At 50.6% G+C, this 18,939-nt stretch overlaps 9 protein-coding genes across 9 annotated transcripts; 3 read left to right on the forward strand and 6 right to left on the reverse strand.

Moving 5' to 3' along the window:
• Positions 1-836: 836 nt before the first annotated feature.
• On the forward strand, positions 837-3,856 carry PFICI_10466 (uncharacterized protein; the record flags this gene model as incomplete). Its single annotated transcript, XM_007839047.1, has 4 exons — positions 837-1,241; positions 1,295-2,393; positions 2,446-3,398; positions 3,668-3,856. The coding sequence occupies 4 exons, from the start codon at positions 837-839 to the stop codon at positions 3,854-3,856; spliced, it is 2,646 nt and encodes an 881-aa protein (XP_007837238.1).
• Positions 3,857-4,527: 671 nt separating this feature from the next.
• Positions 4,528-5,280, forward strand: PFICI_10467 (uncharacterized protein; the record flags this gene model as incomplete). The annotated part of the gene is made up of 2 exons (XM_007839048.1): positions 4,528-4,539; positions 4,603-5,280. 2 exons carry the CDS (start codon positions 4,528-4,530, stop codon positions 5,278-5,280), a joined length of 690 nt encoding a protein of 229 aa, XP_007837239.1.
• Positions 5,281-5,356: 76 nt separating this feature from the next.
• PFICI_10468 (uncharacterized protein) lies at positions 5,357-6,335 on the reverse strand (the record flags this gene model as incomplete). The annotated part of the gene is made up of 3 exons (XM_007839049.1): positions 5,357-6,010; positions 6,069-6,155; positions 6,213-6,335. 3 exons carry the CDS (start codon positions 6,333-6,335, stop codon positions 5,357-5,359), a joined length of 864 nt encoding a protein of 287 aa, XP_007837240.1.
• A 35-nt stretch (positions 6,336-6,370) lies between these two features.
• PFICI_10469 (uncharacterized protein) lies at positions 6,371-6,673 on the reverse strand (the record flags this gene model as incomplete). The annotated part of the gene is made up of 1 exon (XM_007839050.1): positions 6,371-6,673. One exon carries the CDS (start codon positions 6,671-6,673, stop codon positions 6,371-6,373), a length of 303 nt encoding a protein of 100 aa, XP_007837241.1.
• Positions 6,674-7,108: 435 nt separating this feature from the next.
• Positions 7,109-8,189, reverse strand: PFICI_10470 (uncharacterized protein; the record flags this gene model as incomplete). The annotated part of the gene is made up of 2 exons (XM_007839051.1): positions 7,109-7,439; positions 7,519-8,189. The coding sequence occupies 2 exons, from the start codon at positions 8,187-8,189 to the stop codon at positions 7,109-7,111; spliced, it is 1,002 nt and encodes a 333-aa protein (XP_007837242.1).
• A 756-nt stretch (positions 8,190-8,945) lies between these two features.
• PFICI_10471 (uncharacterized protein) lies at positions 8,946-9,554 on the reverse strand (the record flags this gene model as incomplete). The annotated part of the gene is made up of 1 exon (XM_007839052.1): positions 8,946-9,554. One exon carries the CDS (start codon positions 9,552-9,554, stop codon positions 8,946-8,948), a length of 609 nt encoding a protein of 202 aa, XP_007837243.1.
• Positions 9,555-11,136: 1,582 nt separating this feature from the next.
• Positions 11,137-11,499, forward strand: PFICI_10472 (uncharacterized protein; the record flags this gene model as incomplete). Its single annotated transcript, XM_007839053.1, has 1 exon — positions 11,137-11,499. One exon carries the CDS (start codon positions 11,137-11,139, stop codon positions 11,497-11,499), a length of 363 nt encoding a protein of 120 aa, XP_007837244.1.
• A 349-nt stretch (positions 11,500-11,848) lies between these two features.
• Positions 11,849-12,626, reverse strand: PFICI_10473 (uncharacterized protein; the record flags this gene model as incomplete). The annotated part of the gene is made up of 2 exons (XM_007839054.1): positions 11,849-12,245; positions 12,313-12,626. The coding sequence occupies 2 exons, from the start codon at positions 12,624-12,626 to the stop codon at positions 11,849-11,851; spliced, it is 711 nt and encodes a 236-aa protein (XP_007837245.1).
• A 3,287-nt stretch (positions 12,627-15,913) lies between these two features.
• On the reverse strand, positions 15,914-17,552 carry PFICI_10474 (uncharacterized protein; the record flags this gene model as incomplete). Its single annotated transcript, XM_007839055.1, has 2 exons — positions 15,914-17,049; positions 17,111-17,552. 2 exons carry the CDS (start codon positions 17,550-17,552, stop codon positions 15,914-15,916), a joined length of 1,578 nt encoding a protein of 525 aa, XP_007837246.1.
• Positions 17,553-18,939: the final 1,387 nt, after the last annotated feature.

The following is an 18,939-nucleotide window of genomic DNA, read 5'->3' on the forward strand; positions in this document are numbered from 1 at the left end:
CTATCGGGCCCATCCAGGTACACTTTCAGCTTACCTTAGGGCGTAGTGATAGTTCAGTTTATCGCCATCTCCAGATCTTTCCCCAGCACTTCTACCAGTGGCTTTCTGGCGCCGGCCCCGTTCCCCCCAGAGCGTAGACTCCGAGCCTGAGCCCAGGCCTAGTCGCAGGTGATAAGTGAGAGAGTCTTCGTCAAGCCCTTTAGGCATTGCCATCTGCATATCAACAACCCAGCTGGCTCCCGGCATACCCTCAGCTAGGAGTCCAGACCACTACCTTTTCTCTCTCTTCTTCAGCTCATCAGTTGTTCGGGTCTCTTTCCTTTGCCCTCTACCAGGGTCCTGGTCTCGGTCATTACATATCCGCTTGTCCAGCTATTATTGATTGCCATAATCGTTTTTCGATATTTTCCCTTCTTGACATATCCATACCCCTGGCACATCAAATTCTAGGCGCCACCTGGTGATTCTTTTGAGAATATTCCTTTCATCAAGCCAGGGTTTGCTCTGACCCATCCATTCGTTGTGTATGTTGCTTTCCGTCTCTTATAATACTACATCTGCCGTTTTACCCTTGCCTCTGTCGATGTCGGATCGACCCGTTGGACATTTTCTTGTCTCTCCCGTTTCTTCTTTGGCAGATCGCTATCCTTGCATGGCGCAGTCCCAGAGTCTGCCACCACATAACTGACTTCCCGCAATAGTTGCTTCCAAGGTCTCTCATATTTCATCGTCCATTCGCTACTTTGAAACATCTTTGCTCTCAGACTGGAGTGCATTTGCTGAATCCCGTCTATATCAACGGGGGTTGCGGACACTGTCCGGTATAAGACGGCAGGATGGGATTGTCCAGTTATTTCAAGGCGAAGAGGCCCGAGGAGAAGAAGGGATCCTCCGAGGCCACCGTCCAGGCAACGCAGATCGAAAAGGCCAATGTCAATGCCAATGCAGCACTGAACCCTCTCGATGGACTCGACTTGCAAGTTCCGACGCCGCAATTTGGCTCGTCGAGGAATTCCATCTCGGGACGCTCGCAAACCAGCTCCGTGTTCATGGACGACATCAAGCACGAGGTCATGGTCAACTACCTCTACCAGCAACAGTGCTCCCACCTCTGGGTCAGTGATGGCAGTGGCGAGGTCGAAGGTGTGCTCTTGCGAAAGGTGAAAGGCCAATACATGGCCTGTCCGCCACAGCTCGCCGATTCGCCCTTTGCCATGGCAGCTACTGCCCTCAACCTTCCGGTATGTTGTAATTCTCCTTCTAAAGACGTGTTCGAAGCTAAAGTGGGCGACAGTGCACCATGACGGTCAATTCTAGAGTCATCAAGACGTTCTTGTCCTGGTCACCAGATGCCGTAGATGTGCCATTGATGAATGGCCTCAGAATCCAGATTCTGCCTACCATGGAGGATCTTCCCAGAGCAAGGAAGCACCAGTTTGCTGCCTTTGTCGCCTCCGAGGCGCTGCTTGTTGTTTGGGATGACGATGCGCTTCACTTGGTACAGCGTGCCAAGGCCATTGAGTCGGAGCTAATGGAGCTCGTCTGGGCAGCTGGTGACGAGGGAGAGGATGACGAGAAGAGGGCCCACCCTGGTGTCAGCGAGTATGAGATCGACGAGGAGAGCGGCGAGATCAAGCCTGAATCACGGCCAGTTCACATGCAAAACACTTATCTGGTATCCATCACCATGGTCATCGTCGTCGTATCCATTGGTGCTGCTTGGCGCCAGCTGGCTGTCGAGGTGTCAGTCGATGGAAGTTATGTGCGACTTGCTCTGTGTGCCCTGTTCCCCATTCAGATCTTCTTCACGCTATTCTTCGCTCAGGTCATTGTCGGTTGTCTGGCACAGATCTTCGGACCCATTCGTCAACTTACCATCAACTCCAAGTTTTACTCTGCCCGGCCTCCACCAAGAATACAATCCGGCGTTTTGCCCCATCTCACGGTCCAGTGTCCCGTCTATAAGGAGGGTCTCGGAGGTGTCATTGCCCCAACAGTCAAATCCATCAAGCAAGCCATTAGCACCTATGAGTTGCAGGGTGGCTCTGCCAACATTTTCATGAACGATGACGGTTTGCAGCTCATCTCTGAGGAGGAGCGCCAGGCCCGTATCGAGTTCTATGCCGACCACAGCATCGGTTGGGTCGCCCGGCCCAAGCATGGCGAGAACGGCTTCTTGCGTCGTGGAAAGTTCAAGAAGGCCTCTAACATGAACTTTGCCCTCATGATCTCCTGCAAGGTTGAAGAAAAGCTCGCCCAGTACAACCGCGGCCCCGAGTGGTCCCAAGTCGACGAGGCTCACGCCTACGAGAAGGCCCTCAAGGAGGTTCTTGAGGAGGACGGTCGCGCTTGGGCTGACGGTAACATTCGTGTCGGTGACTACATCTTGATCAGTAAGAATCCCTTGGGTAAATACCTGTCGCACTTGATTCTAACCACGTATAGTCGATTCGGATACACGTGTGCCAGCTGATTGTCTCCTCGATGCGGTTTCCGAGATGGAGCAGTCTCCAGATGTCGGTATCATGCAGTTCTCCTCTGGTGTCATGCAAGTCGTCAACACGTACTTTGAGAACGGTATCACCTTCTTCACCAACCTCATCTACAGTGCTATTCGTTACACTGTCTCGAACGGTGACGTTGCTCCTTTTGTCGGTCACAACGCCATCCTGCGCTGGAGTGCCATTCAGCAGGTCAGCTATGAGGATGAGGATGGTTACGAGAAGTTCTGGTCCGAGAGCCACGTATCCGAGGACTTTGACATGTCTCTCCGTCTTCAGTGTTCCGGTTACATCATTCGTCTTGCCGCCTGGGCCGGTGAAGGTTTCAAGGAGGGTGTCTCGCTGACCGTGTACGATGAACTCGCCCGCTGGGAGAAGTATGCCTATGGTTGCAATGAGCTGCTCTTCCACCCGATCCGCACCTGGCTCTGGAGGGGTCCCTTCACGCCGCTGTTCCGTCGCTTCCTCTTCTCCAACATTCGCTTCACGTCCAAGATCACCGTCATCTCGTACATCGGTACCTATTACGCCATCGGTGCGGCCTGGATCCTGACGTCGGTCAATTACTTTGTCATGGGTTGGTACAACGGCTACCTCGACAAGTACTATGTCGACTCGTGGCAGGTCTGGTTCTCCATCATCATCGTATTCAACGGGCTCGGTAACATTGCTCTGGCCGTCATGCGCTACCGTGTCGGCGAGCGCAGCCTGCTCGGTTCGCTGTGGGAGAACTTCAAGTGGACGTTCATGTTGGCCATCTTCCTGGGCGGTCTCAGTCTGCACGTATCTCAGGCTCTGCTGGCGCACATGTTTGAGATTGACATGACCTGGGGCGCAACGTCCAAGGAGGCCGAGTTTTCCAACTTCTTCATCGAGGTTCCAAAGGTTTTGAAAAAGGTAAGCCCAACAAGAATTCCTCACACTCCACTCCTCCTCCCTCTTTGATATTATGTCCTCTTTTTACCCCATCACACCATCCCACAAGGCGTGGCACGGTTCTTGATTTTCAGCTCAGTCGAGCAACCAACGGCGCCGCGCCACCTTATCCCCTCTATCCCCAATCCAGCCGACGGGCTGAAAATATCGGCCACATGCGGCTGGTGTGTGTAAGCGAACTTTTATAAAAGAGACCAATTGGCTAACATTTCTGTCTTCTCTTTGCGCAGTTCAAATTCTCCATGCTCTTCTCGCTCATCTTCATCGCGGGTATGATCATCCTTGCCGTCGCACCATTTGTGCCATATGATTGGCGCATCACCGACTTTGTCGCCATTCTGCCCATGGCCACGGTCGCGACGTCGCACTTTTTGCTGCCGCTTGCGCTGAACCCGGCGCTCATGACATTCTCTTGGTAAATAAAAGACAAGGACATGAAAATTTATGTGGAATAAAGGGCTTGATGTTTTTTTAATGATGGAAAGCAAGGTTAATGACAAGACTGGGTTTGCTCGCAGCTTTTCTTTTTTAGAATGGACTTGCTGGAATACATGGTACTTTATAGATTGGCAACGGCGTTGTTCAACATCTCCCATAGTCTTGGAGATCAACTAGTCATTTTCTCATATCATTTCATGAAGGGTTTTTACGAGCAAGATACCCCAAAGGGCACGGGAATTACTTGCTTAGGAGTCCCTATCACGACGGCTCATCAGCTAGTTTGGAAGTTTGATATAGCATATTATGTTTTAGCTATATGAAACAGTAATAGAAGTTGTACAACACTCAGAATCTTGTTACGTTGTTAGCCTTTTACCAGACGATACTCGGGCGGGCCATGACTTGACCAGGCAGTTTGACTCGGGGCACTTGTTCAGCGGGGTTCGTCCCCTAGAGTACATTGCCAAAGTCGCTAGAATTTAGCGTACGTCTACCTGAATGCACTCCCTGAGTTGCTATCGAGATCTCTACGAGGAATAATACAACCCCTCCAAGAATACCTCTGATTAAATAACCACCATCTACTTTCGCGTGCCTGCCATTCATGGTGTAGTATGAACTCACGGTCTGACGCTGTAAAGCTGCAGATATGCCTAGAAAGGTAAGATGGACGCCGCAGCGACAAGGTGCAAACTCGGACAAAAGCTGATACTGACCAACGCAGGTGCGCATCCCCACCTCCAAGGAAGAGAGCCGTCAGGCCCAGCAGCGGTCGCGTGCCCGCCATAGGGACTATGTCGCCAGCCTCGAGAAACGCGTCGCCGAGTTTGAGAGGCAGGGCGTCGAGGCGACGCTCGAGATGCAGAGGGCGGCGCAACGGGTAGCGGCCACAAATGAGCGGTTGCTGGCTCTGTTGACCCTTCGCGGGGTTCCGCGGCACGAGGTCGAGGCTTTCCTGGCGGCAGAGCCAACTGCGCCCGACTCTGCTTCTGCATCGGTCAATGTGCATAGTACCGCTCTACCAGCCTCGGGGATGACACATGTGCAAGCTCCTTTGGAGAACCTGACCTCCCCCTCGACATGTCGGCAGTCAGGTCAAGTGAAGACTTGCGGCGAGGCATCGGACGGCCGGCAACAGAGTTGTCATGATCGTCGTCAGGTGCAGCAACTCTGTACTCCCGCCTCCAAGGCAATTTCGCCGATGGAAAATGATCGAGAAACGACTAGCAGCGCATTCCCAAAGGAGGTTACTTCCTGCGAAGCTGCAGCCACCATCATTGTGAATCTGCGCGGCAACGGAGAAGGCTTGGTGGAGGCACGTCAGGCCCTTGGCTGCTCCGGGGATCTGCCTTGCTCTGTCAAGAACACACATTTATTTCAATTGATGAGTGAGATTCCTTGAAGGAGTGTTTATAGACCGCGACACAATGTCCAAGGACTTTCGATTTCATATTTATTGGTCTCTTGCTACGTCTACTCTATTCCCATCTATATCTCTTGGCTACGACTTTGACCAAGTACACGAGGCCAAGCAAAACCGGCACCTCAATCAAGGGACCGACCGTGGACGCCAGAGCTTGATCACTATCTGGACCAAAAGTGGCCACGGCGACGGCGATGGCCAGTTCAAAATTGTTACTTGCCGCGGTGAAGCTCTGCGTGGCAGCCAACGAGTACGTGAATCCAAGTCGACGGGTGATCCACAATGTGCAGAAGAATATGATTAGGAAATACACAATCAGCGGGGCGGCCACCCGAATAACTGACACAATCTGGTGGACGACCTGGCGCCCCTGGGACGCAAAGAGGACGAGAATGGTGTACAGCAGCCCAATCAGAGACCATGGAGATGCAAAGCGCAAAAAGACACGCTGATACCATTCGGCGCCACACAAGCCGCGGAGTACAAACCTTGTGAAGATAGCCGCACCAAGCGGGATGCCCAGGAATACGGCAACGCTAGTAGCCACGACCGAGTAGGATACCGTTACCGCGTTTTGATCATGGCTGATAATGTGGATGAAGAAGACGGCCAAAGGAGCAAAGAGAACCATCTGTAGCATCGAGTTGATGGCCACGAGAATGGCGCAGTATTCGCTGTCGCCACCAGCAAGTCCAGTCCAGATGAGAACCTGCAGTCAAGAGAATCAGAGGCCGTAGTGGTTGGCATCGGACATGTCATATACTTACCATGGCAATACATCTTCCGAGGCCGACCAAGATAAGACCTGCTCGTAGACCAGGCTCATCGGGCAAGAATGCCCATGATAGACCAAGCTATTACATCGAGTTCAGTACCGTATTCTAAGACGAGGGAAAAATTGATTTGCCCACCATCAAGAATGGAGCCACAATCCAGTTCATAATCACACTAAACAGTATTTGTTTCCAAACATCTCGACTGGCCAGAATCTCGTGGAGCGATTCGTATCGTACTTTACACAGAATCGGATACATCATGACGAGTAAGCCGACGGCTTAAAAAAAAAATGTCAGCAGGCAACAATCATGTACAATGGAATATATTCGTGCTTGCCTATGGGAACTGAGACGCCCACGAATTTCCCCTTCTCCAGCGCTGGACCCGTCTCTGGCACAAAGTTTCCGAGCAGTATCCCGATCAGCATGGCGAGAAATATCCAGACGGCGAGAAAACGGTCCAGTATCCCGAGAGACTTGAAGGCTGATGTCTTGGTAGTAGCGGAATCATGATCGGTGGATTCTTGTTGGCCCTCGGGATCTGCCTGCACAGGATCTGGCGTCTTTTCAGCATTGTGGAATGAATCGTTGGCCATGTTTTATGTCAGCAACGATTGATTTTGTAGAATTCTGTTGGGTTGTTGAAGAATAAAAGCTCCAATCAGCCAGAAGATTCCGAGGCGTTCAAAGCATGAAAGAATTAGTCTCTGTTAGCAGTGCATCTCGAAATGTTTGTAGACAATTCCAGTTTATTGTTTGAGACGTGTTAGTCCAGATGGCAAGGGACCAGTGGGTATTGGCCAATCATCTTGGGGGCATGACAGATGTCAGATCGGTGAGATCCGCTAAATTGGGTCCGATACTAGTTTCTTTCTTCCATGGTTTCTCTAGATTCGACAAATGCCAGTCCACATTTCTTGCAATTTTCCCCTTATTCGTATATCGTGTATCGTGTGCAACTCGCGAATTTTGATTAAAGCTATGTCTCAATCTAATAGAAAAGTGTATATGCAAAAGACAACCTGGAGTATTTAGCCGTGCTGCCACAAGGAGCTCGTCGTGCCGACAATCGAGTGCTCTTCCAGCTCGCTCATTTCCTGCTCCGTGAGCAACCACTCGTCCGTGGCGGCGCGCGCATTCTCTTCGGCCTGCGTCGCGTTCTTGACGCCTCCGAGGGGGATGGCGCCCTTTTGCACCACCCACTTGAGGGCGACGGCGCTGGGCTTGACGTCGTGGGCCTTGGCGACCTTGTGCAGAGCGTCGAGCAGTGGGCTCAGCTGCGTCATGGGATAGTTGCTGAATCTGCGCCCCGAAGGCGGCGGGTTTTCTGCCGTGTATTTGCCAGTCAGACGGCCCATGCCACTATAAGCACACGGAATCTCATTAGCAACAAAGTAGGGGCGTGTATTGGTCCCCTGACCAGCGTTTGATGTTGACTTACAGGGGACTGTAGGCCATGAGCACGATTCCTCTCTTCTTGCACTCGTCTAGTAGCCCGCTCTTCTCGGGCAGCGTCCGCAGCAGGGAGAACTCGACTTGATTGCTAGCAAGTCGGAGGCCTCTCTTCTTGAGGGCCTCGTCCATCTTGATCATCTCGTCCTTGCTATAGTTACTCACACCCACGGCCCGGGTGAGGCCGAGCTCGACGCACTGGGCCAGCGCCCCGGCCATGGAATCAATCGAGTTGAGAAAGTGCACGGGTCCGTGGATCTGATAGAGGTCCATGGACTCGCTGCCGAGGCGCTCGAGGCTCTGGCGGCAGCTGTTGACCAGGCCCGAGGGCATCATGATCTTGGTCGGCGGCCACGGCAGCGGCAGGTACTTGCTCGCAATGACGAGCTGGGCCTTGAACGCCGCGTCCGAGTTGCCGTCGCGCAGCTGCCGAATGATGCGCTCCGACTCGCCGCGGCCGTAGGCCTCGGCCGTGTCGACAAAGTAGAGACCGCGCTTCTGCATCGCCTCCCAGGCTCCGTCGAGCAGAGCCCGCGCCTCTGGGCCCGCGTTGGACCACGTCATGTTATCTCCCCAAGCCCACGTGCCTATGCAGATGTTGGGCAGTGGGATCGTGCCCGCCGACTCTTTGGCGCATTTTAGCGCGAACCGGGTTGACATGATGTCTTCGTTTTGTAAGAAACTCCCGAATTGTTATTGGGAAGGTTGAAAGCACGCTTGAAGCACTGCGACCTTCACGCCAGCTTGTTTATATTTTGTCTCGTTTTCGTTTTCGTTCGTTATCAACGCTAGTGGCTAGACCTCGGTTCTCTTTTCAGACCATTGAAGTTGATCTTCGAGATGTAGCCAAATTTGATATTTAAGGTTTGTTATCACAATGGATCTGCGGGTAAGAAGTGTGTTATTGAGAAGCTGCCTTGTACCGCTTCTGAATGTAGAGATATCCATGAGGTGAAAAAGGACGGCCGACTTGCATGTCACTATACGCAATTCAAGACTGTCTGCTCTCGAGCATGCATGTGCGTCATGATTAATCCTTGAAACGCTACCTGGGACAGCGGGAGCTAATGCTTCCCCGCCCACCCGGAATGAATGAGTTCGGACTTAAAACCCGGTCACAAGTTTGAATTCTATTTTACTGCAGACCTACGTATCAATACGTCTGCCTGCTGAATCATTACATACTTGAGGTGGTGTTTAAAGGTATGCTGCGGACAACTGAACCTTCATGACAAAAAGTCCACAGGGTGACTTTTGAGGCTGCAATCAGTCATCCATCTCCCATCAGCGCATGCTTGGGCCTATAACCTCCAGGTCCTCTGTAGCAATGTTGAGAAATTTGAGTTTCTGGCCAATGTTGAAAATATGCTGCTTGAAGTGGGTGTAGTTGGTGCTTGGTCGAGATGAATTAGCGATTCAGGGCTCGTACTTCTTAAGCCATGCAACTTGCGTTCCGTCGGGTGCAATGTGTAGAGGTTGTGTTAAGGCCCGCTTCCAGAAGGTACGGCTTGTTGAGCCGACCTTTCCGTATTTGTTACAGATGGCATCGAGCGCATCATGGTAGGCTTTCGCCTCATCGTCAAGACCGAGGATGCGAAGGCTTCTTATAATGCGGGTGATGCGAAGATGGTTGTGGTCCATGGGCACAACCCAATTGCTGAGGTTACCCTTGGCGCCTTCCTTTTCTATGATTTTTCCTGTCGGTCCATTGTCTCCTTGCTCCCACTCGAGGCCATAGAAGACCAACATGCGATCAAAGGCACGTCGTAGATTGCGCTTCAGGTCTTCATGCTCTCGCCAGTAGAGGTACGTCTCCTCGTCGATGATTGGGGCGTGGGCGAATAGAGAACCTTCAGGCAGCGGAAAGAGCGTCTGGACGTAGTCGTGGCAACTCTCAAGCTCCCTGTCGCTCCATTTCAAGATGTGTTCCAAGTCCCGCCCTCGATGGTCAGCGGACTTGAGATGGTAAAAGTCCACCAAGCGTTGCATCGCTGGTCTGGACGGTACCTGTGCCAAAATGCTCATCCTGATGACTGGTTTGGAGAAAGTTGTGGGGCGTGCAATCAAGATCCGACTATGTTGTACCTGGCCGATAGTGCGGGGAGGAATCCGTTGGTGGAATCGTCGTAACATGAGTTAGTAGAGAGACTGATGATTGATGCTTCGCTGCACGGACAATATTTACTGTATCCCGGTTGGTGATTTGAAGAAGTGAGGCCGAGATAGTGATGGTGATGTTATTGTTGTTCAAGGTGGAGCTACGCCTCGGATTGTACCTGCAGCACGGTCTTGTTCCTGGCTCAAGTGCTTACCTACTCTTTTACAGCGCTGTTTGCTAGAAGCCAAGCCAGCAAGCAAGAGCATTGTAGCTCTCATCTCGTAGCTCGTACCCGCATAATGTAGAGCTGGCATGCTTACAACAGTGCTGAACTGAACTGCCCAAGCTTGAAAGAAGGGTGTCTGGTCCTTGCCTGGTAGTAGTTGTGCACTTCTCTTGCTTTTCAATAATTTGGAGAATCTAGTATGCTGAATCTACTTTCTTCTACCCTGCAACGTGCGCGCGTATGATTGATTGTATGAAGTAATCAATACTAAAAACCCATCGATTTTCCGGACAGTAACAGTACTGTATGTGCACTGTAGGTGGACTGTGCGCGTGACGGGGCTGAGTTCGCGCTTCCCAATACCAAATCGCCGTGTTCCGTCCAGTCCAAAAAAGATTGGGCAGGAATTGTCAGGTTATTTCAGATCTATGATCGACGATCCGTCAGCAGAGGGCGAGCAGCAATTGTCATAGGTATGTATCGGCAACACCCAGGCAACCGAGTCCACATGGCACATGGCAGATAAATCATTATCGTGTGGTGTTCCCGCCGACTATGACGCACTACCGAAATGTCCACGCGCCGTTGAAGCTATCTAGGGTCGTCCGTCAGGGACTTCCATGCCGCAAAAATTGCTTCGACCAGCGCTTTCGTCCTCTCATGATAGGGCATTTCTAGGGATGCCCCATGCACGTGAACCGAGCTCAGAAGCATTCTCTTCAATGGCATCCACTCATCTCGTCTGCTCGCCCTGGTCTGCAAAAGCCTCAAATTCGAGAGTCAATCCGGCCGAAACTTTCAAGAAACATGTTTCTTCTCAAAACTTGCCGGAACACACGTCTCTTGAAGCCGACAAGGACAAAGGGAAAAGGGGGGCGCTTTGCCTATATCTAGGCCAAGAGTTGCATGCAGACAACCCTTATCAACTCAATCGTCGTCTGATGTTGTCGTTGTGCTAGAAGGCCAAATTCACTCTTTAGAACCAACTAGCTTCACTCTTTTTCTCTTGCCTTCTCCACAAACGCGCGACGCAGAGACCATCATCAGCTCCCTTCGCTTCCCGGCCGTGCCCAGCAATGCATGCCGACCATGCAATCCACCGTGCCTCTCACCATGCGGCTTCAGTAGTCGTCGAGCGCGAGTGTATGCGCTGCAGGTACGGTCGATGCCATGAGCACCATGTCCAACATGATGAGTTCGAGTCGTTTTCAGCGAGCCATCCAACCTATGTGGCGGGAAGCTACCCCCATTGGTATGGGCGTCCAGTTCGCAGGACGCCAGAAATGACGGACCAGACGAAATCGAAACAGCAGCTGATGGAGCACATCCGGCTACTTCACGCCAGAAACAAAGAAATGGAGGACAAGAACTTGTTCCTCCAAATGAGAATGAAGCTCGTGATACGGGAACGGCAAAAGTTGCACCAGAGGTATCACAGGATGAGCGAGCAGTGGGAAGATGCCAGGCTTCTGACCGAGACTATGCGCGCCGATTTCGAGAAGAACATATCGGCAGTCGAAGTGCTCCTCGACGAGATGCCGCCGCGTCCTCCTCCGAAAGATGAGCCGCAGACGTTGTGGCATTATCCCGAAGGACATCCACGAGGTGAGCATCTCCTTGTGCCGTACAATTGCTTAGAAAAATGAGAACATGGACTGGCTAACACTTTTCCTCTTAGCAACACGTGTAAAATCATAGCATTGATTCCACCAGGCCTCCCATGGTGTTCCTCTTGTGTTGAGAAGAGGCAAAATCGGAAGGACTATAAACTGGTGTGTATGCAGTGCTTAATCCTGCGATACCAGCATGGCACAGTCCATGGAAGGCTGCAGTGTATCATATCGGTCAAAAAAAAAAAGCAATCAAGAAAGACAGAAGAAAAAAATTAGGTATCATAATACATTACGCTAATAAGAGACACCCGGCCAAGATGCCGCAAGTCTCTATATTTATCATATTCACGAGCATCCCGCACTGCAGAAAGGATCAACCCAATCATGAGGACGTGTTCAGAACAGCAAATTCCCAGTCCGTGGTTGCATTGTGCGAGGCAGTCAGGTTCGTCTTCAAGTAGCACATCGCTCCCGTGCCGTCAATCCATCCCCATCCAGCGCCCTCGCACTCGTCGTTCTTGGCGCAAGCATCCATACAGGCTGTCATGGTTGATGACTTTTGCGAGGTGAGATCGTCAGCACCACCATCGCCACTATAGTCGATGCCACAGTGGACTGTGAACTCCTTGCTGTCAGTGCTGGACGTGTACACGGTGTTGTTGGCACCCGGGCAAGACGAGAAAGCGTCCGTCGTGGCACTGGCTGTTGCCGAGGTGGATGTCTTGGTGGCGGTTGTAGTCGACGATGAAGAAGTTGTTGCGGATGGAGAGACCGAGGCCCTAAATTTCATGTCAACAAATCATTTGCGATGGACCGCGACGGTCGACAAAGCTCTTGTTCACTTACATTAACGCCGACAAGTCAGATTGTGTGGAGTGGAGGTTGTTTTGGCTAACGCCAAGGCCGGCCGCGAGACCGATGACTGCTGCAGTCAAGACGGCTACGGCGATGAGCAGCCCTATCAAAAGGCCCTTTTTGGTTCCAGTTGCAGCTGCTGCAGGAGCCGGAGCCGCAGAGTCGGTATAACCGTTGTGATACTGCGCATGCTGTGCTGCGGCGTAGTTGGGGTCATGATACTGCTGAGGGTATTGATGGCCCTGGGCGTCAACGTACCCGGCAGGCTTCTCCGCCGCTGGCTGGTAGTGTTGCAGACCGTCCATTGCAGATTTCGCGGTGTAGCACAGGAAAATAAAACGAGATATGCGATCAACGCCTGGCTTGCTACCACAAAGTTGCCTACGGAGCAATTTCTTACTATACAACGACGAGATGAAGAAAACTCAAAAGCAAAGAAGGACGGATTCCTTGGCGCGGGCCTGAGAGGAGGATCGCGACCTTTTGTTCGCTTGCTGGTGGCACTATGCTTTGCTTTTCCTGACCCTGACCTGTGCGCTTTCGCCAAAGCTGGAAGAATATCCCAGCGATCTTCGAAACAATCCAATCACGATAGCGTGGTCTATAGCGTCCTAGGTGCAGCAATAAGGCTCGGTACGGCGCTGAGCTAATGCCAATCGCTTCCAATACCCCCTGAAGCGGACCTCTGTCCAGGCCAAGACTTGAAAAGAAGCTCACGTCAGATGCTTCTCTAAATACCTTATTGTACTGGCGACATCTTTATAGACATGGAGTGACGACATGGAGATATTCAGACAAGCTGTTGTCTGCTGAGAAGACGACAAGCTGTTTGAACAGGAATCTCTGCAACCATCGCGATTGCCACTGATACAGCAAGATCATCAAGGACGACCAAAAGATCCCAGTGCAAAAAAACAGCCTTTTGGCTAGAGCTGCGAGCCTATGACTAGTTCGGTTCAGCGGCCGCTGGGGGACCACGCCAAAGGGGCCTTATTGCAGAATTATATTTAGAATATCCTGGGTCGCCCCTCATTCGACAATAGATTAAGAGCGAACCCGTGCGCATGGCGACGAATAGCAGCTGGGGATCTCACCAAAGACCTGGTCGACTTCCTCCCGTTTAGTGGATGCCATCAGCCAAAGAAAACCACAAATTTGCCGGGTCGCTGGACTCCCGAGTGCCTCCCCTTTCCACTACTGTTGCTCCATACTGTGCTGTGTGCAGATCCAGACCTGCCAGGCTGCCACCAATGCACTACTCGTGTGTAAAATCCTCACGGATAAAAGTTGCGTTTGTCAACATTCCAGGATGGACCTGGATGCTTGGCTGGCAGGGTCTTGGAGTCTGGCCAGCGACATGGGGAGAGATCTAATCGCAACGCGGGATTCCGCATGCAGGGCTAATTTCCAGGTGATGAGGTCATTGAGTCTATCACTTGGTCACCACGCCATTGATATCGGCAAAGCGAATGGCGATGAAAAACATCATTGCAATTTAGCAATCTTTGTTTTCTGGCAAGCGACAACTTTCGCGATTCACACAAAACAGCGGGGCGGACTCAGGTTCCCCATACGACTCGAGTCTCTCCCTCCCCACTGGGACCTTTTGGCTAGCTGTTGCCGCTTCTGGTAACATCGCTGAATAGGGCTTAGGTGGGGTTAACCAAGTGTCTAATAGCTGCCGTTTAGCAGCACGTTCCAGGTAAATAGCTGCGAAATTCCGTCAAAACCACTGACAAAACTGTGGCCGGTCACCAGTGATGCCCAAAACTCCACAGTCATGGGCCTTATTTTCCTCCGTGCCAGCGCATTCTTTGCTGGATACCTGGTCCCTGGAATGCGGAATGCGGAATATCGGCTCCGTGATACCGAGTCCAGCTGGGAACAAAAGAGTACAGCTTCATGACAATGTGAGCACGGATTCATTATGCGACATCCAGGTCGGAATGGCAGAATGTGCTGCGAAACTGGCATGTCACTGTCACAATCACGTGTCGAAAGGTCGTGTGGTTCAGATTTGGCTTTCTGGTTATCCAATAACCCGGTAGCTGGGTCGTGCTAAAAAAGATTTTGATATGCAGTGCGAGGATAAACCTGGCAGCAGACGATGATACAGTACGTGTACCATTGTAGCCATCATATGTGGCGGAGACAAACGATAGTATGTTAGGTAAGCAGTAGTCTCTACTTTTACTGCGTCCTGCTTGTAGTTTGAGTCAATTCAACACGTTGACAATATACAAGATGAATAACTCTATATAACGTGCCGCTATCGATCTAGCTCTTTCTGATGTCTACATGAATCAGTCATTGCAATACTTGAATTCACTAGGCTCACTTCGAATCTGTATCTTCAGTGATATCAACTAGTACTCATCCTTTCTGAACGAGTCTGTCGCCTTGGTTCTTTCTCGGTTTGGTATCAAGTATCACTGGTGGTGGCCTTGTAATACGACCATGTCTCACGCGGAGAACGTACAAGTCCGCTGATACACAATTGCCTCATTTTGAACAATTCGAGTGGACACGATTGGGAACCAGAATTGAACGTCTTGATTTGAGCTCAATCGGTTTATCTGCCCATAGAGTGTTGATGTACTGTTGACTACACCTATGAAAGAGACGGGGACAACTATGTAAAATGTCACAATCGGGCGGCTTGGCATTGGGTCGCTATAAGCGGAATTGACAGGCAGCGGGCTGCAGACGGACTTTTGAATCATCTCATCGTTTTTGAATAACAGCAAATATATAACCGTCCAAGTGTAATAGTCCTTGGCACCATGCCTTATGCGTATTGCTGTTTTTTCTCAATATCAATTCGACCGATCAGGAGCTTGCTTTCATATGTCAAGGGGTTAGAGGTTCACCGATAGTCTAGCCACTAGCGATCGGATATGGTACATGGTACTGTCATTCCGTCTATGTTTTATTCTTCTTCTTCTTAGGAATTAGTGGCAACATGGAAACAAGGCCCGGTCTGAAATGTTATACAACGGGATTGCTAAAGAGACGGCAGCCTACTTCGTATTGAACGCCGTAGTCGTTTTAGCTAGGTACTAACTAAGAGGGAGAGCTAGAGATTCAGTAATAATAGAGAGAGACTTAGATACGGTGACATAGCCGTTAAGGCGCAAACGAGTTGCTTGATATAGAGCAGAGTCACCAAAGGAATCTTCACTGACAGGTTGCGAAATCATTGTAGCTAAGGTGAGCGTCCCGGTGTGGGTTGCTTTCAAAGGTTTAGATGAAACGATTGTTTCCTTTGTATATTTTCAAATGTATACTTTGGTGGGGAAAGTTGAAAAGAACCTCGGAAACGAAATCGGGGAAATTTCATGACAACATTGAGTCACCAGATTGAATCAAGCAATGTTTGGCCCGTGCAAGTCGAATATATTATATTATCTTTGAAAATGTACCGAGAAAAAAGACCATGACGGCAAGATTGTAGTCCTATGCCCTCATGATCTGGAATTGACATAAAAACACCATAGCAAGTCTGGTATGTTCAACTAAAGGAACGGCATCCCGCCGAAACTTCCATAAGAATTAGGCCTGGATATTGCGTCAAAAAGGCTGGACAATATCATCACACTGATAAGAGATCGAGAAAACCCCCAACTTCGCTTGTAAAGTTCAAGGCAGCCGTGAGATGCTCGTAGTCCTTGATGGCATCTTGGCCTATCTTCTGTCTTCCAGCTCCTTGCGCTTCACTGGGTGGTAATATGTTGACATTAGCCCTACCCTCAGTGGTGTGTATCTCGCCCACACAAGATATCTTTAGTTTCCAGACCAGTTGATACGACAGGACAATGTTGTATGTAGCAAAGGATGGCCACAAGCGTTTCTCAAACGTTGTTGGTCTCCCTCCCAGGGACGAGGATTTGGTCTCTGTGAGTCTCACGTCGAGATTATTTCCCAAGTCGAGTGGCGTGCCTAGAAAGTATTGCCCCTTCTCGTGCGGTTGGAAACTGCTGTGCTTGATCAAGCCTTCTGGTACGACAGCGCCCTCTACGGCAACATGCAAAGAGTTTGGCTCCAAGAATGGTGAGCCCCCGGGTGCAGTTTGCTCGTTCGCCCTCTCAGAAAGGTCTCTAGGCTCATCTCCTGGGCCTTTCAAATCTCCCTGGACTACTACTGGAATGTTGTAGTTGGCCAGGGCTATTGGCTCGTCAATGGGGATACGGTATGTCGTCTCCTTGTCGCGGCTGTGATCACCGAGCGTGCCAGGACAGCGCACCCGTGTTAGCGCCACCAATTCCATGTCCACAGAGACAAGCTCTATCGGTGGTAAGCGCCGAATATCGCCGTCTGGACAGATCATTTTGTTCTGTTCCATGATTGGGGCAACATGGACCTTGAACGGCACCGGGGCAGGATGGTCCAGTTGAATGACGGGAGGAGTGGCAACACTGACACGATAAGAGTAACTCGGCACCTTGGATGGCGTGAAAAGTCTCTTTGATTTGTCTCGAAACGTCATCTTCTTGTCCCTATTCTGTGGCAGTAGTCGCTCCGATCTCGTAATTTGCTGGAAGCTCTTGACATTGAAGCTGTAGTCATTGTAATCCACAGGCTTCTCTGTGGAATGCGACCTGATAAACAGTGGCAGGGTCGCTTTCGCATCACTCACTCCAGGACAAGCCAGTGTGGCCTCGAGAAAGTATTCAACGAAAGCCTCGCAGACAGAACCGGTCAATGCTCTACTATCACCAAAATAAAACACTATGAGATATTGAATTAGCGGCCAAGACTGACACAGTGAGTCATTCCATAGATTACTTACCGGCCGGGAGGGAATGTTTCGTTATGTCTTCTTGCGTGTTGCTCAGAAAGTTTCTGTCCTTATCTATACCGCGAAGGCCACGCTCATCCTTATCCCAGCTGTCACCAGTCTTGGCCACGCCGGGCTGCGGCGTCTTTGGTATGGTCATGGCAAAAGAATGCTTGGAATTTGCCGAGACTGTACCGCGAAAGATGCACTGCTCCTCATCGACCAATACGGCTTGGCCACGGTACGTCTTCTCCTGCGACCCGCTCACGATCTTGCTCTTGGTGCGGCCAAACAATCTAAGCTTCACCACAGTCTGGTCCGTTCTGGGACCGTGCCCGAACGCCTTCTTGGCTACTACATGGCCAATAATCACATCGCCGGGCAGATATGTTGACTGGAAATCAGCGATCTGAATGCTAACCTCGTGGGATTGCCGAATCCCACGTCGTGGCATGATCACGAGGACAGTCGGCTCTTTGCTGTGATAAGATGACAAGTGAGATAAGTTTTCTTATCGCGATACTTCTCTTCAGCGACTCTACAACGTGATATCGTTAATGATATCGTGTGGCGGTTTGTCAAAAATGAAGCCACGTGACTATTGTGCCTCACTTCTAGGTGAGGAGTTTTTGCGGCACAGTAGGCCAACTGCAAATCACAGCGCCCGATACGCGATCTGCCGGAGAATAACAGCATCGTCATATAATCGGAAATGCTAGCAGAGCCCCTGTCGGCCAGCAACGACAGGCTCATGATGCGTACTTATCAGATCTTTCTACAAAATCGAATCTTTTCGATAATTCGTCTTCATATTCAGCTTCATTTGTACTGCTTCCCTTGCACGCTTCCCTTCAATTCAAATGCAGGCGAGTGAATGCAAGCCAAGGAAATGGAGTAGGAAAATAACCACTGCTAATCCTACATTAAACCAACCCTCGTGCATGAAGTAATGTACGATTGCTACTCCTACGTTACTACCTACTATTAATGCTCCGAGGTGGTGTATGGGGTACTACAGGTATTACCGCTGCGGGCGCCTAAATACTACCTGAAGGTGGGAGCCTGGGGGCGGCTTGGGAGGCGTCAAGGCCCCGTCCGTAAATTTTAACTCAACACACGCGCCACCACCGTTAAATCCTGGACTCCCTCGCAATCTTCCTTATTCCCAGAGCCTTTAGGATTGGGATACACAACGACGGTTTAGTTTTCCGCTTCTCATCCCTTTAATCCAGAGCTGCTTTTAGTCAACGATGACTTGGCAAACGAATTGGACATGAAGCTGAACTGACATGGCACCACTGAGTTTTTCAATCCGCGTTCTCCCTCCAATGACGCCTACTAAAAATCAATATCTTATTTCTTAAAAGACGCAATATTCCCCTCGATTAGGATCTCACATCAGAGAAACTGCGGGTCCTGCTTCTTTATCACCAAGCTCCCATGTTACACGACCAAGGAGGAGAAAAACTGATGACATTGGGGAAATCATAAGAATAATGAAAAAAAGACAACAGACTAGTCATAAGCGAGGGTCGAGCATTTACGTACTTCTCTTTGTTCCAATGAAAGTCGGTGGGGTTGAGCACCAACGCCCAGCCACAGACCCCATGCAGTTGCTATTGCAATACGAGAACGCCAATGCAGCCACGGTTTGACGGTCGCCTATAGCAAGAAAACATGGCCATCTTACCTGCAGGTCGTCTAAAATGTCTCTACATAGTAAGAGGGCCATGTTGGTTTTTGAACCCACTGGGGCCAACCAACTGGTAGGTAGGGCAAAGGGCTACTACTGTACGGACCGGGTCTCTTTTTCAACGGTCATCGTGGGGTTACATAGGTAT

This window comes from Pestalotiopsis fici, assembly GCF_000516985.1.
Source record: "Pestalotiopsis fici W106-1 unplaced genomic scaffold PFICI_Scf_7, whole genome shotgun sequence".
Classification (NCBI taxonomy): domain Eukaryota; kingdom Fungi; phylum Ascomycota; class Sordariomycetes; order Amphisphaeriales; family Sporocadaceae; genus Pestalotiopsis; species Pestalotiopsis fici.